Below are 16006 nucleotides of genomic sequence, written 5' to 3'. Positions count from 1 at the left end.
ATGTAGTACAATTTATAGCTGCAACTCTTATTTATTTAGAATTTCATCACCTACTAGAATAGATTTGATAATCAATATACTTCTTTAGGGTAAATAGTCAATATACTTTTTTCATGGAAAATATTAATTTATTAACACTTTTTTAGTAGTGAAGAGTTATATGATGACTAAAAACACTTTTGAGGTACTTAATTATTGGAAAAAAAATTCAGTAATGAAATAGTTATATGACCAAAAAAACACACTTTGAGGAACTTAATTATTGAAAATATGTACGTGAGTATAAAGAAAAAAGGCTTGAGATATCAACTTAAAACTTCTATTCATACTTGCATGGAATACAAGCAAGCATTATTACACTGGAGTACAGTTCAAACCCGAGAAAAGTTTATGGGCAAAGACAAGCTGAAACATCAAAATATGGTAGGTGGTGAATCAATTGAATGGCGGGTGAAGGAAATTGCAAGAATTCTTACAAGATGCCACTAATCTTTTCAATCTGTAAAAAATTACGACACCTGCGAGAATCCTCAGCACTCAGCACCCTACGCCGTGAGACCGCGGCTTTTGTGTATAAAATTCCGGTTTCGGGGTCATCCTGTTACTGTGGCTAATTAGACGAAAGCAGAGTACGGGGAATTTTTCCTGGCTACGCTCAGATACAATGTTGAGAAACGAAATTTGAATGTTATGAATAAAGCAAGACAGAAGATGTATCATCTAAATCCAAGTTACTGTTCTTTTCTTCTCCTTGATGCAATCTCCAATGCCCACGCTTTTCCCACGTCCGTCTGAAATTTTCCTGCAGAAGCAACGTTTACATGTTAAAGAGGAAAGATGCATATAATTCATTGAGAAAACTACAGATTAAAGTGCAGATACCAATGATTTAGCAAAACTTGCCCAACCTAATGTCACAATCTTCATCGGGGGATCCTCAACATGAAAAAGTCCCTTGCATGATTTCAATCATAATAAAATATATGGGCAAGCTGCACGTTAGGCGCGTCATTCCATAACTTAATGGACCAATCACGATTTCCATAAGCTAGGGATTAGAATATATCTCTGATGTATTATCCACAATTAACACCTTCAGTCTAGTCTAAGTTCACTTCAACCATAATCCTGGATAATTTTGTTATCGCACATCTAGCCGTCTGCAGTTCTTTATTCATTGAGTTCAAACCAACTCACAGAATACATCCTTGTTTTTCTCACGTTGTAAAAATCGTTCATATCTCATGCAGTATTTTACCCAATTCTTGATCGCCCCAAACCAAGATTAGTTTTCAACTTTTCATCATGAGATTAAAGAAAATTAAAAAAAAATGCTAGGAGGAGAACGAGAATATCTGGGCTCATTCTTAATTACAGGGATAATTTGCCCATTTCTCACTACTACTAATGCAAATTTAACCTTTTTTAGTAAAGGTTGTAGCTTGGACTTCAACCTGACCCATTGTTGTCGGTTTGTTCACAAAATTTTTTTTAATCACTTTTCCCCTTTTGCTCTCTCCCTTCTCTTGCTCCACATTTAATGCAGCAGTTGTTACGTACGGTTCTTGATTGTCCAAACTAAGATTCCTTCTCAGTCGTGAGATAAAAGGATTCGTAAGGTGGAGAATGAGAACGCTTAACTCATTCTTACCAGTTACTACTGGGATCATTACCATTTCTTATTACTGTGGATGGCCATTACACCATTTTTTTAACAAAGATCATATCCTGGTCTTCATCCTGACCCATTACTTTACTTTATTCACAAGTGTCATTCTACCCAACGCCAAATGTATGTGACGGTGCATGTTGATTTGCAGCACTAAAGTCACCAGGCAATATAATTATACTTCCAAAACTAGTCACTACCAGACATCTTTGTCTATTCATGACAAGAACAGGAGCAACGGAGACACTTAAGCAACGATAAAGTGAAATAACCATACCTGCAGTCGACTGGAAAAACTCCTCCAAATCTTTTCCTTGTTCTGCAAAAAATGTAACTCAAAAATTATTAGAATAATTACACAGCAATAATCAAATGCTTATTAACTTACAAAAATTAAGTAACAGTGAAAAGATACAGACAAGAAGACCGTTGGGCGCCCGCCGGGGGGGTGCAAGTGCGAGCATATTACAGGCCACAAAAAAGATATGACATGGAAGTCCCCAAAATATTCTTTAGGTTTCTTTTCCTTAGGTGCCTAGAGGGAACAAGCTCTTCTACAAGGGTGCAATCCTATGAGCATTCTGAAAATTATCCAAAATTGATTCAGTTGGTACCTAAATTCTGTGGCCCTGCCAGGGTCACAAGCATATAAAACTTTATTAGTCGACCAACTTCAGGGAGTAACACCAAATAGTTCTCACGATGTGCTAGGAAAACCTACACTTTTGACATGCCTTCTAGAAATAAATATACTAAAAAGAAAGACCTTTAACATAAGCCTTTTCCAATATGCTTAGGCGATGAATATCTCTTAATGTATGTTGTTCAACCTTCCAAAGTACATTCCGGCGTAAATGCAAATTGTTATACTAAAGATAGATGCACATCAGCAGCCAACGATCACTGATGCAGACCCATTCACAATAACAACCATGTACTTTGTCTGCAATTATGCGGCTCAACATGCATCGTGTAGAACAGTATAGATTGTCTCCCAAAACTTAAGTCGGCATAAAGGACAGTTCCGCAGTGATAACCCACTACTTTTTCTTGTTTCATTTGGTTTTGTTGGGTGGGTACAGCACACCTCATCTTTTTCCTAGTTTAACATTTTTTCATAATGACTTCCCTCTCAAAGACTGTGCAGCCTCCTTAATAATCTGCGCTGACTTGAGATCAATTGTACTCTTCACTTAACCGCTAAATATCCATTGTATCAAATAAATAAATGAAAATGAAGGCATTTCTTAGCTACAAAAGTCCATTTATTGAAACTATGTGAATGCATATTAAAAGAATTCTCAATCATGATAAGCCTCCAAAATGTCTTTATGAAGCCCAATGAAAAGAAGTATATCGACTTTCACCGGCTTACCCGTTTCGTATTCTAGTGCTTGAAGTATCATCTCAACCTGAACAAAAGAATAAATAAATAAATAGTCGTCAGTCTAAACCAGATAAACAACCATACTCCCAACAAGAAGAATGTGTTGATACAGGACGAGAAATAAGTTGAATCAAAATAATCCTATGACATGACGAACATGAAAGTGGCAGCTGTTCAAGTAAGACATATACCGCTCAGAAGCATGGCGAATGTAAGAAAACTGTCGCTCAGAAAAGGTAATCAGTTATGATTATTTGAAATAGGAGGGAAACTTATTACTTGTGTGATCTTGAAACTAATAAACCATGGACCAAATTTAATACAGGTCTGGCAGAAAGAGAAAAATCAACAAGCGAAATAAAGATAAACTAGGGTATTGTATCCATGCATCTGTTGTAATTATGGCATATGTTCACAAGCAACAGCTTTAAAGGAGAGATTGCCCTCGAGTATCATATTTATGTCCACAGTTAAAAAGATGAGATGATGAAGCTTACTTGTAGATAGGCCTGTCCATCCGGGCCGGGCCGGCCCGGGCAAAACCAGAGCCCGGGCCCGACCGGGCCGGGCTCCAGGCCGACCCGGATTTTTTTATTTTTTTTAAATTTTAAAAAAACAATAAAACATAAAAATTATATTTATATAATAGTATATATATATTTATACTCTTATATAAATATAATTATATATGTACATATAAGTTTATGTTTATATATATGTATAGATATATAAATATATATTTATACTCTTATATGTATTTATACTATTATATAAATATACTTATATATGTACATATAAGTTTATGTTTATATATGTGTATATATATATACTATATAAATATACTTATATTATGTATAATATATGTGTACATATAAGTATACTTATATACTAAGAGAAAGAGTATAAATATTATATATAAGAGAGAGTATACACTGTACACATATATAAGAGAGAGCATACTTATACATATTATATAATATATAAGAGATATAAACATATATAAGAGAATATCTTATAGTTACATATACTTATATACTTAAGTAGAAACAATCGCCAAAGTATCATGTCATTCAATATATGTATATGTATATATATACACACACACACTGACACACATATACATATATTATACATAAACAAATTGTAAATACTTATAGTAATTACATAAACAAATTGTATTATACATAAAACACGCACACACACACACATATACTATATATAACACACATTATATATACATATATAGAAGAGAGTATACTTATATATACTTATACATATATTTATACATATATAAGAGAGAGTATACCTTATACATTATAACTTCTATATTTACTTTATATAGAGCAGAGTATACTTATATATATATATAATATATAATATATATTATTATATATATATATATATATATATATATATATATATATATATATATATATATATATATATATATATATATATATATAATATATATAAGAGATATATACATAAATAAGAGAGGAGTATACTGAATATATACTTATATAAGAGAGTATACACTGTATACTTATACATATATTATATATATATAAGAGAGAATATACTTATATACTAGAGAGGAGAGAGTAATATATATATAACATATATTATACATATATAAAGAGAGAGTATACTTATATAAGAGAGAGTATACATTGTATACTATATATACTTATACATATATTAAGAGAGCATACTTATACATATATATACTTATATAAGAGAGAGTATACTTATATATAATTATATACTAAGAGAGAGTATATATATATATATATATATATTATATACACAATATATATACACATATACATATATTATACATATAAGAAAATTAAAAATTAAAAAAACACTGTTCTGGGCCGGGCTGGCGGGCTTTTTGGACACCCCTACTTGTAGATACTTTTTGAATGTTTGATAGAGGGCATAAGGAGAGGACTCAATGACAGTCATCCAATAAACAACACATCATGACCTTTAATAGGCTTAAATAAAAGGATACATGTAAATTTGAAATAATTACAGTGGTCTAGAATAGAGATAACTCAGATAAGGCTTGAATCTAGTGCAGTTGCATTCACATGGATAGTAATCGTTGCATTACAGTTTATTTTCTATGTGCTCATCTTAGCAGATCATTTATTGATTTCATAGGTACCTAAAATGAAAATCCGTAACGCAACTTTAAACTTGAACTATCTCCTCGGACAGCAGTACCATGTGGATGGCTTGAGCTCATGTCCAAGTAGAGTAGAACTTTGAATCAAATGGATAGTCTCAATCTCTGCCATGTATCCTCATCATGAGGAACCTTGGGATCAATTTGAAGCAAGTGATAAGAGTATGGCCTCTCAAGTCTGTGCACGTGGAAGAGACTTCGAAACACCTTGGAGTTTCAGATCAGTTTCCCCAGCCTCAGCTTCTAGTTAGTTAGGAATTATTCTATTAGAGTTTCCTGGTTCATATCTAGATTGTATCTTAAGTAGTGAAGATGCTTGGGGTTTGCTTTGCTTATTTATTTGTGTCTCCATCTCCAAATAATGTAAGGCTTCTTAATTTACATGATTGGTTCTTATCAACCAGTTGGCTTCTGCCTATCTAAGAAGCAGGGTGTCACCAGTAAATTTTCAACTTCATTTTTTGATAGATGAAAACTATATTTAACTCATTGAGGGATAACGGTTTTAGTATTTAATCTTAATCCACTTTGAAAGACTATCATTCCCTCTTCAAATTCCTATGAACTCCTCTACTAGCAAGCATTGTGAAAAGCTTATTTTGTGCCTGAAGTTTGCCAATATCTAAAATCAAACCCACAGAGACTAGAGATATTTAGGAATATACAAGTGTGAACCCCTTAAAGGCTCCAAATAGGAGTTATATCTAAAAGAAGAAGTATGAAAATGGTGGCGAATTGTGTGCTTGCGATGTTTTAACTTTTAACTGATCATGATGGCGCTGTGATGTTGCTGGTAGGGGTTGCAGCAGGAGATAAAAGAGTTGCAAAGTGTAACAAATGTGAGTGATTGTCCATTTGTAGGATATGTTTTTTAGTCAATGCAGTGGGATCAAGACTAGTGCCCAGTTGATGCACATACGATACATGAGGCTTCACTGATTTGACAAGAATCAAGGATGACAAGGCAAAAGCAGGTAATACAACCATAAGGAAATTGTAGGGTATGAGAGATGATTGAAACTCAATTTTCAATCATAAGCAACTCTGTTTCTTGGAGTAACAATAGCAATATTTAAACTAAAAAATGAGAATCCTAATCAAATTAAAGCACTAGTCAAAGGCTAGTTCTGACTAAAACTAGAGTTGACTACAAATATTAAAAACAATTCATCGGCTTCATTTTTATATCCATCCAAATGGATATGACATGCATGCAGAAAAGTGAAGTCGCTAAAGGAATCAGTATGTAGATGACACATAAAAACATATCAATGTTCACATCTTCAAAATGTTAAAATAAAAGAGAAAATGAAAAAGGTACCTTGTCAAAATCCTTAACAATATTTGCTTCCAAAGAAGAATTTTCCTCATACTCCATCCATAATTGTTTCATCTCGTTAGCTGCCAAAGAAGGAAAAGTCATTGCCTAGTTTCTGGGGAGAACATTGAATACATTTATTGTTTCATATGCATAATCATGATTATTCTTCTTGATATTTGATATATAGTATTGAATAAGTTTGCAGTGCTGCTGGGAGGAAATAATCTTAAACACGATGAAAGCAAAGGTGATCCCTAAGTTAATATCCTACTCTCCAAATAAGGTATTCCAACAGGAGGTCAGGGCAGCTATACTCTGCTATAGTACCAGGTAAAAGAACTACATCAAGTTCTACTTAAGTCTTTCACCGTTGTTCCCTTCTCAGGAGATATGTAAAGCGAGTTATCTTTCAGAATGTGGGCTTCAATTTCTTAGTGTCCCTATCACGTAATTTTCTTCTGAACACAAGATCTCTCTCGGTCTCACCCATAAGTTAGTTAAAATTTAGTTAAATTATAATGTAGAAGATGTGGAAGCATGAAGCATCAATGTGTTGTATCAATGTGGAAGCATGAAGCATCAATGTTTTGTATGTCAGTTATATTTAAAAAGTTTCCAGTACGCTACAAGGCAGTTCGTGTAAGAATTTGTAATTTTCATAGAGCTGCAGCAACATATCATTTGCACGTACTTATCTTTCATGGGTTATATAAACTAATAAGTAATTTTTTTTCATGTTATGACTATAGAGAATTAAAACTAAATGCATTTTTAGAAATGAGATCCAAGTGATTTTAACTTACATTGTTCCTTAGAGATTAATGTTTCCATATAGCAAGTCATATCATCTCTCTGTGAAGACCCTATTGTAGTGAGTTTTGCAGATTCTCCTTGATTGCATGAGCTACTTCAGTGCCAAAAGAGGTATACCTTTCTTTTTCAAGGGAACAGGGTTCTAATGGCCTGACTCATTCCCTTTTTCATCTAGTTTCCTTTTAACAAGAACTTGATAGTTGGTACCAATTCATAATTCATAAGAGATTGATGTTACATAGACAAGCTGCTACAAAAACCTGATCAAAGCTTTTGGGTCTTTCTCATTGTGGATCTTGCACCATAACCAAACTCTTGTCTCGTGATGGGAAAATTCTATATGAAATTGGTTTTCTAGTATTTGTTCTACCTCATTAAATCAGTCTCGATCTAATTTACTTCAATTACCTCAGATAAACGCATGTTTAAGCCATAGTTTCTAACCCAACTGTTGTTGAGCATTAACACCAAAACTCACATCCAGCATTACTACCTCTTTAAGCAACAAATATCAACGAAAAAAACATTGTAAATAAAATTTCCTAAATGCAGCCATACAATCATTCATTGGTGCCATTAACTTACCTCTAGATCCTCCACCAAGCAAGTTGCACATATGATCAATCGCTTCCCTCTCTCTTCGACTCTTCTCCTCCTTCGGAACACCATCAACAGGAGTAATATCACCGACAATAGCTGATTCAATAAACGTTCCCATAAACAATCTTTCAAACATACAAAAAAAAATCCAGAAAGTTTTTTTTTCCTTTTTTTTCATCTGTACCTTCGGCAATATCATGCACAATAGCCATCTTCACTAACCTAAAACAAAAAAAAAATAAAAAATAAAAATAAGCCCAAGAAAAAAAAAGAAAAATTTCAGAAACACTCTTTAAATTTCGTGAGCCCTAATTACCTATCACGATCGGCACCAGGGATCTCCGGAGCGACGAGAGCCATAACTCCCATCCGATACATGTGGTCCGCTATCGACTCCGGTTCCGATACTCCGCGGCGCACCCAACCCGCTCTTTTCGTGGTCTAGCGATGGATGAGAAAACGAGTAAGGGAGAGAGAAAACGAGCTAGGGTTAGGGTTAGGGTTAAAGAGAGAGAGGATGACCTTGAGGCGGTGGCAGAGAGTGAGGAAATCAACGGCGGAGGCGGCGGAGGAGGAGGAGGAGGAGGAGGGAGGAGGGCCTTCGGGGTGATCGGAGGAGGACATCTTGACCGTCCGATTGGAGAGCGGCCGGGGGGACGAGGATCTTTTAGGGCTCGGATTTGGGAGCGCGAAGGTGGAGAAAATGGGGAGGTGAATAGAGAGGGGTGAGGATTTGAAGAGGAGAAGCGCTCGATCCCCAACCATTTTCTATTCTATTCTCTCCGTCTGCTTTTTAATTAAAAAAATCACGGAGCTCCACTCATTTTACTTATCTATCCAATTTAAATTACTTCTATGCCCTTTTCGTCTTTTTCCGTTTTTGCTTTTCTCCGATTGGATTATTCTTCTCATCATTATTGAATATATCCCCGTATACAAATCTAAAATCAATCTGCAAAAAATTGGCGTACCTCCTGTTTGATACATTTAAAGTGCGACTATGATATGCATGAAAGTATAGTACGCTGTTTAAAGATCAGTTTTATATACTATGTTTTTTTTTTAAATAGTAGCATATTTCTGTTATATACTAATTGCATAGGTGTAGCTTCTTCTGCTTTGCAACTCTGGATCTTCAAAAATGCGTTCATTACTGAGCTCTACAAATCAGTCAGAAGTTGTTCATGTTAATCACATACATCACATGAAAACAACAATTCAAGAAACTTGAAGCATCTAGAGTTTCTGCAACTTCAAATACATGATCAACTTGCATGAAACAAATAAAAAAAAATTTCGATACAAATCCGAGAAACTAGAAACAATCAAAACAAAGAATCGAAGACAATTCGGTCTGAAATCGAACTACACGCTTGGTATACATCAAAAGAGCAATCCAATTTACACATGTTTACATAAAAAAGAATCAGCAACATATCAAAATCATCTTCACACATTTTACCGCGCTTCTCAATCCCTTCTACAACCTCCTGTGACTCCTAATAAAGTTTGTCGTCACTAGATTTAGTGCAGAGTAGCATACATACTGCCCGCCCAAGAACAAAGCAGCAGAAACCAAGAACAAGACCTTCCACTGAGTTCTCGACGCCAAAACAGCCAAAGCCACAGCTAAAACAGCCAAGCCAACAAGGGTATTCCTCCAAAATCCAAAACCCTTCACAGAATCTCTACACTTTTTACAATGAACTACGTGTCTGGAATATCGGTTTATTGGATTCGAGGCATAAATATCCGCGATCCCCCCTTTTGCAGGCATAGAGGCTGAAATCCCCGCGTCAAGTCCAGCTCTGTATTGCTCAACAAGAGCTGGCTCATTTGGCAATGAGATTGAACTGTGCCCAAAATAGTATGGCATCCCATGCCCTACTCTATCCTTCCACTTTCGATACTCCAAGACCCAAGTGTCACATGACCCAAGATTAATATACATTTTACCAACAGGAGTCATTTCCTTCATTAGGATTTCATTTTGAGATGAAAGGAATCCCATGTCTTGTTCCAGGACTTTGCATATGTTTTGATGGAAGAACCATTTAGGGAGAAATTTCATGACTGGGGATTTTAAAGTAGTTCCGAATCTTGTGATCACCATAGATTTCCCTTGGCCAATAGGCCTACAGAGAAAAAGAGACGAAACGTACTGTTTCCTACCGGTTTTATCAATGTATTCGTGATTGTTTTGGAGAGCACAAGGGGCTTCAAACCGTAGAAAATTAATGAAGGTGGGGTTTCTTGATTTGCTCCATTTTCCAGCAAATCCTCGAGAGGAACGCTCAATGGTTTCAAAGACAAGAGGTTGAGCATCCTCTCTTTTAGAGTAAAAATCACTACGATCATGAGAAATTGGGACGTGGGCAGGATCCATAAAGTTCTCAAGAAGTATAGAGTGGTCATATGGCAACTCGTGGATTGTTGAGATTGCTTGGAGGTCTGGCCTTGAGTAGTGCTCAAAATAAGGGAGTTTTTCGCTGCATGGTGGAGTTTCATTTGACATCCAAACCCATACGACTCCTTGAGAGTCCCTTACTTTATATGTTTTCGCACAAGAAGAGAGAGGAATTTTGGCCCCCTCTGGAAGCTATAGCCATAAAATAAGCAGAAGTAGTTTATTTCTTGTGTCTAAATTGATTCATTACTGTTAGGCATTCGAAAGAAATTTGATAAATAAATAAGAAATTGCAGGAAAATAAGGAAGACCTGAGGTATCTTTAGGCATTTACCGTCATCTCCAAACTGCCACCCATGGTATAGGCATTCCAATCTTCCATCAATCAGCTGACCTTCAGATAGTTTTGCTAATCTGCAGAAAATTTTAATATATTCAAGGGCTATTATAGTTATGGCATGCTACAATAACCACTAACAACAACAGCATCAATAACCAGCATCAATAACCAGCATCAATAACCAGTAACAACAGAACAAAACATGCAGCCTCCCTGAAAAATGGCGTAGCTCTCCAGTTTTCGGTCATTATTGTTGTATACTAATACAAGTCCGTGCTCTTTTTTTGTCTCAATTTGCTGGAAGATGCTTAAATGCAAAGGTAGAAAAGGAATTGATTAGCGGTAACAGATGCTTCCTCAAAAATTCAGGCAAAGAGGGGGGAAAAAAATGGGATTGTAAAATGGGATTGTCTCGGATCAATAGTCTTAAAAAGGGGTCAAAAACCTTGAGATATAGATATAGGTATCCCATTGCTGAGAACCATAGTTATTACTATCTTACTCCGACACGTGATGCCTTGAATTGAAACTAAAATTTAGCTCCCATGGTGTTCACAAATTCATCAAGGTAAGACCGTATTATCTTCTGCATTCATCTCCATCTAATGATCCCCTAACATAGGTCACCACAGGTAATATGTTTTTCTCGTTACAGTTCTCTTTATGTTTCAGCCCACTGGAAGTTTCCATTGGTTCCTCCATTCCAACGCCAACGAATTCATCGCACAAATCCAAGTAGAAAACAAGGATATTTCAACAAATTAACGAAATGGGTACTTGAAATAGAGCAGCGTCGGTGAACCAAATACCGAGATTTCAACACGGATTCATCTGTGTGTCGGATTAACGACGCGAATTAACCTCTGAAATCACTGGAATTATCGAAACGTGCGCGTAAAAAAATCACACTAAAATAATAAATAAAACATTGAGAGAGAGAGAGAGACCTGTGAGGGCACCGATCCGCGAAGCAGCAGAAACTCCCATCACCACCCGATACAGACGAGCTTCTCGTCGAACACCGACAGCCCTCAAAGGCCGCGTCCTTTTTGGAACCTCGTCGGACACAATACAACGGGTACCACTCTCTCTCCAATCCCTATGCGCCTCTCCCCGCCCGCCTCGCTTCTCCGCGCTGACATCGGAGCCCCCTCCGCCACGTCGTGGCGGTCGCCGGCCGCTGAGGGGGGAGACCAGGCTGGTGAAGTTTCGAGGAGGGGGAGGGGCAAGAGGAGAAGGAGAAGGGAGGGCGGCGACGGGATCTCTGGACCGAGAGTGGGGTTGGCATGGCGCGGAGAAAGCCGCGGGGAGCAGCCATGGTGAAAGCGCGCGGAGGCTTGGCGGTGGACGGGACCTTCGGGTTTTGTGGTCAAAAAAGGCGCTGGGGGGGGTTCGCAGCTGTGGACGCGTGGAACGAAGCGGATCCCAGAAGCGCCAGCCAAATTTTTATCCTGAAAGTTCTTACGTGGCATGCTGCTTGTGGTGCCTTTCAGCGTTTGCTGTTCATCACTCCCCAACGGGAAGCTTTGCTATGGGCTTTAGAAGCTGGGCCGAACATCCAAGTCGTTTAGGGGCTGTTTGCTTGTATGTTTTTAAGTATGTTTTTAACATATAAAAGGATGAAAAGTGTAAAAAAGTGGGTCCAAATGTCAGCTTTCATCACTTACATTATTTGTTTAAATTCTTTTTTACATGAAAAGTTTACACATCTTGATGAGGTGTCACCAAAAGCAAAATCATCAAACTTAGAAGTGATTTTGTTGGAAAGCTGACACAACGTCATAAATGTGTCCAAAAAAATAATTAAAAAGTCAAAACCTTGTAGAAAGTAGTGAGTTGGATCATCATTTTCCATTTTGTGCCATAAATACTCTAGTTTACATTATACTATCCAAACAATGTAATACTATCATTTTAGAATTCATAAAGATTCTTAATCAAACAATGTAAACACTCGAATGGAAAGTAGTGAGGTGGATAACCACTTTCTATTTTTTGTCATAAATATTCTAGTTTACTGAAGGCATCCAAACAACCCCTTAGTATTGCGCTCGGCTTTGAACGTTGTCATCGATCAAATGTGAAAAATTATCAAACAGAAGAAAATATATATTACTTCACGTGAGAAAAAAAACCAAAAAAAAATAACATCATAAAGTAACATCATAAAGAAAATCTATATTACTTAACGTAGCCCCTTCAATTGCTTAGTAACGTAGCCCCTTCAATTGCTTAGACCTACAATTGGAGGAATGGAGCTCAGCTCAAACTACTACTCAAGGGATTAGATTTTTGAGAACAAAGAGGAAAAAGTTTTCACTATTCATTTACAAACATTGAAAAGGGAACACCAATGAGACGTCATCCCGAACAAGATAAGTGAAGCTTCAATCGTTGAGTTATTAATTGTTTTCTCTTATTTAGATATATCACAATGACATATGTTTAGATCCAATAAATGCACATGGTAATTTATTTCCACACTGTCATATATAATCAAATGAATTAAGTTGCCAAATAAAATTACTGTTAAACATCCATGTACTTTCAAATGAATCTTTGTAAGTATAAATTCTAAGGTGTTGTCATTCATTTCTTAGAATCATATTAATACTTTGAAGAGTTCTCTAATACATTGGATCTCTAACTTGCTAAATTGTTAACTTAGGTTAAGTATTGGATCTCTAATACATTTGGATAGTCTTAACTGGATTTAGAGATTGCTCAATGTTTGTAAATGAATATGTGGATGGTCAATAAAATCAGTAGTCAGTAATTTTTTTCACTTTTGCAGACCAACTTACCACCAATTAAGATGCGTTTGAAATATGTTTAAAAAAATATGCATTTGGGTAGGAGTAGTTGGAGCTAACAATATGTATGCTAGATACATGCTGTTGGCTTTGGTTTTATTAAAGATGTTGAGGATAAAGATTGGAAAAAAAAATGTATTCATATTCTCTGAGTAAACAGGAATAGTGATTTTCTCGCGATCTGTAATCAAAAAATGAATTTAAATGGAATCTGTAAAACAAACTTTCCAAATAATTGACATATTTGAGATCACAAAAACTCTAACCTAGAGATGATGGAATATTAAGTTTCAGATTCCATTGTCTAATTATAAAGGGTAAAGGTTTCCTCTTAGGGGCTGTTTGGTTCGTTTTCTTGATATAGAGAAATGTAATTCCATGTAAAGAAACACAAGTTTTGAGTTTTCCAAACTTTTCCAAGAAATAGATTGTTTTGCTTTGGTTCGCACATAAAAAATGGTGGGAAACCAATGTATTTATTTTTCTTGTGTTTGGTTCGCATAGAAAAAAATGAAAACTTTTGTAAACAAACCAGAGAAGGAAAAAAATCTGACGTGGCAGAGTTTTCATCAATTTCACTTGGTTGAGGAAGGAAATCGGAGAGGAAAAAAAATCTTAGTTGGCGGCGATTTCAGCAGAGTTTTCCCTCTTCCATTCGAGCGAACCAAAGCGGCACAAAGAAATGGACGGAAACAAAAAAGCTGACGTGGAGGGCTAAAAATCTGACGTGGAGAGGTTTTCTGAGTTTTCCACCCCTTATAATAGCGAACCAAACAGCCCCTTATTCTCTCGTTTATGTTACTTATATGTTAAGGGGGTGTTTAGTTTAATTTCTACAAATTATAGGAAATGTTTTCCACCCAAAATATAATTTCCTTATATTTCTTTAAAAAATTATAGGAAAGTTTTGAGAAGTCAAAAAGTACCAAATTTTTTTTTTACTTTGCTTGTTTGGTTCAAAATAAGAAATGACTCATAACTTTATAGAAAATAGCAAGATTTTCTAGAATTTGTAGAAATTGAACCAAACACCACTTAAATTTATAGAAAAGTGTCAACTTTATAGAAAAGTACCAATGTGGTGTCAGATTTCTTGATGATTTCCGCCCATTTTGAAAGGAAAATGATTTCTGTAAAATTTGATATTTTTTGTACTTTACAGAAAACATTTCTGTAAATTTTTTTGAACCAAACACAGTTTACAGAAATCTACAGAAAATTTTAATTACAGAATTATCATTGTCAGACATTTTGAGAAAACTTTTCTATAAAATTGTGCAACCAAACACCCGCTAAGATTAAGCTAAAATTCGGAAAACGTCCCTTTAACTTTTGATGATTAAAACGTGTCCCTCCGATAATCAGGTCACCCGTGAAAATTTGTACCCTGTGAACTCTCTCCTCCTCATTGGTCACATGGTTCTATAAAGATATTATCACCTCATTCTTCTAACTTCATTTTCAATCCTTTTGTTTGGTCCCCATGGAAATGTTAAAGCTTCCTTTTTTTTTTTTTTTTATGCTGCATAGCATCTCCGTATGGAGAGATTTTCCAAGGATTTGGTGGCATTTCAAACATGATTATTACATTTTTTTCCTCCCCTTCCCCCTCTAGTACTTATAACATCTCACGTTGTGGAGCATTACAACTCTTCGTCCCTTCCCTTTTCTTTACATTGTTGTCCCTTCCCATATTTCCCTTCTCCCCTGTTAGTGAACTCCTAACGCTAGCAATATTAGTGTTGAACTTCCCTGATGTATAAAAAAAAGGGTGTATGATGGTGAAAAAAGCACTAAAGATCTTCGCCTGATTACCATTCGAATCATTGAGGTTGAATTGTCTCAAAAATGCGACCCGTGGAAATCTCCTCCCCTCTTTGGGATTATAATTTTGGATTTCTTTGCGTGAAGCTCTTAGTTAGGGATTAAAATTTTCTATTTGTTTGCATGGAGCTCTTAATTAGGGAAACGTGAAATTAGCTTGTTGAAGTGTGTGTGTGTGTGTATATATATTTGGAAATGTGAAATTAACTTGTTGAAGAACATATTCTTTTTTAAAGTGTTTTGTATTAGTCTCATTGAGATTTTATTTTTAAGTGAGAAATGAGTAAGAATAATTGAGGGGTTTAATAGAATTATCATTATCGGAGTAGGTGTAGTTCGAACGTATTAAGGGATTTAATGGACTATTTTGGAAAACCCTCTTTTATAAAAATAAATAGTCATGGTTTTGAACTAACTAGTTTTTATGCACGTGTAGTGCACGTGGTTAGTATCATAATTATTCATTTTTAGTTTATTTTCTTACTAAAATTTGTTCTTCGATTTCAATTTGATAGTATTTGCTCACTTATGTCTATAAAAATTTAATATTGTGGTTATTTATCTTTTTTAATGTTTGTTTGAATGGGCTACACCCAATGTTAAGTTTCATGTTGATAATATTTGAATTGACATGAAAT

At 35.5% G+C, this 16006-nt stretch overlaps 2 protein-coding genes across 3 annotated transcripts; both read right to left on the bottom strand.

Annotated features, from left to right (window-relative positions):
• On the bottom strand, nt 284-8788 carry LOC109841297 (HD domain-containing protein 2-like). Its single transcript, XM_020410222.1, has 8 exons — nt 8507-8788; nt 8301-8425; nt 8169-8206; nt 7970-8080; nt 6572-6651; nt 3045-3081; nt 1947-1988; nt 284-802 (listed from the first exon to the last, which is right to left on the bottom strand). Exons 1-8 carry the CDS (start codon nt 8747-8749, stop codon nt 732-734), a joined length of 747 nt encoding a protein of 248 aa, XP_020265811.1. The 5' UTR covers nt 8750-8788; the 3' UTR covers nt 284-731.
• Nucleotides 9260-11775, bottom strand: LOC109841296 (protein TIC 55, chloroplastic-like). Of its 2 annotated transcripts, XM_020410220.1 has the most exons (3): nt 11679-11775; nt 10703-10805; nt 9260-10583 (listed from the first exon to the last, which is right to left on the bottom strand). In XM_020410220.1, the coding sequence occupies exon 3, from the start codon at nt 10497-10499 to the stop codon at nt 9465-9467; it is 1035 nt and encodes a 344-aa protein (XP_020265809.1). In that variant the 5' UTR covers nt 10500-10583; nt 10703-10805; nt 11679-11775; the 3' UTR covers nt 9260-9464. The 2 variants fall into 2 exon arrangements, with proteins under 2 accessions (XP_020265809.1, XP_020265808.1); XM_020410219.1 differs by lacking the exon at nt 11679-11775 and having other exon boundaries at nt 10726-10786.

Source organism: Asparagus officinalis, chromosome 5, assembly GCF_001876935.1.
Source record: "Asparagus officinalis chromosome 5, Aspof.V1, whole genome shotgun sequence".
Classification (NCBI taxonomy): Eukaryota; Viridiplantae; Streptophyta; class Magnoliopsida; order Asparagales; family Asparagaceae; genus Asparagus; species Asparagus officinalis.
Note: the sequence above shows the minus strand (reverse complement) of the source record. Positions and strands in the feature narration are given on the sequence as shown.

Bases quoted from the DNA above. Each gene is read 5' to 3' on its own strand.
- LOC109841297 (XM_020410222.1), bottom strand. From the start codon at position 8,749: ATGGTTGGGGATCGAGCGCTTCTCCTCTTCAAATCCTCACCCCTCTCT. The intron at 8,207-8,300 runs GTAATTAGGGCT...TTTTTGTTTTAG, and splicing joins CCTGGTGCCGATCGTGATAG to GTTAGTGAAGATGGCTATTG. The intron at 3,082-6,571 runs GTACCTTTTTCA...TCTTTTGTTCAG, and splicing joins TTGTTAAGGATTTTGACAAG to GTTGAGATGATACTTCAAGC.
- LOC109841296 (XM_020410219.1), bottom strand. From the start codon at position 10,773: ATGGAAGATTGGAATGCCTATACCATGGGTGGCAGTTTGGAGATGACG. The intron at 10,584-10,725 runs GTAAATGCCTAA...TTATGGCTATAG, and splicing joins GTGGCAGTTTGGAGATGACG to CTTCCAGAGGGGGCCAAAAT.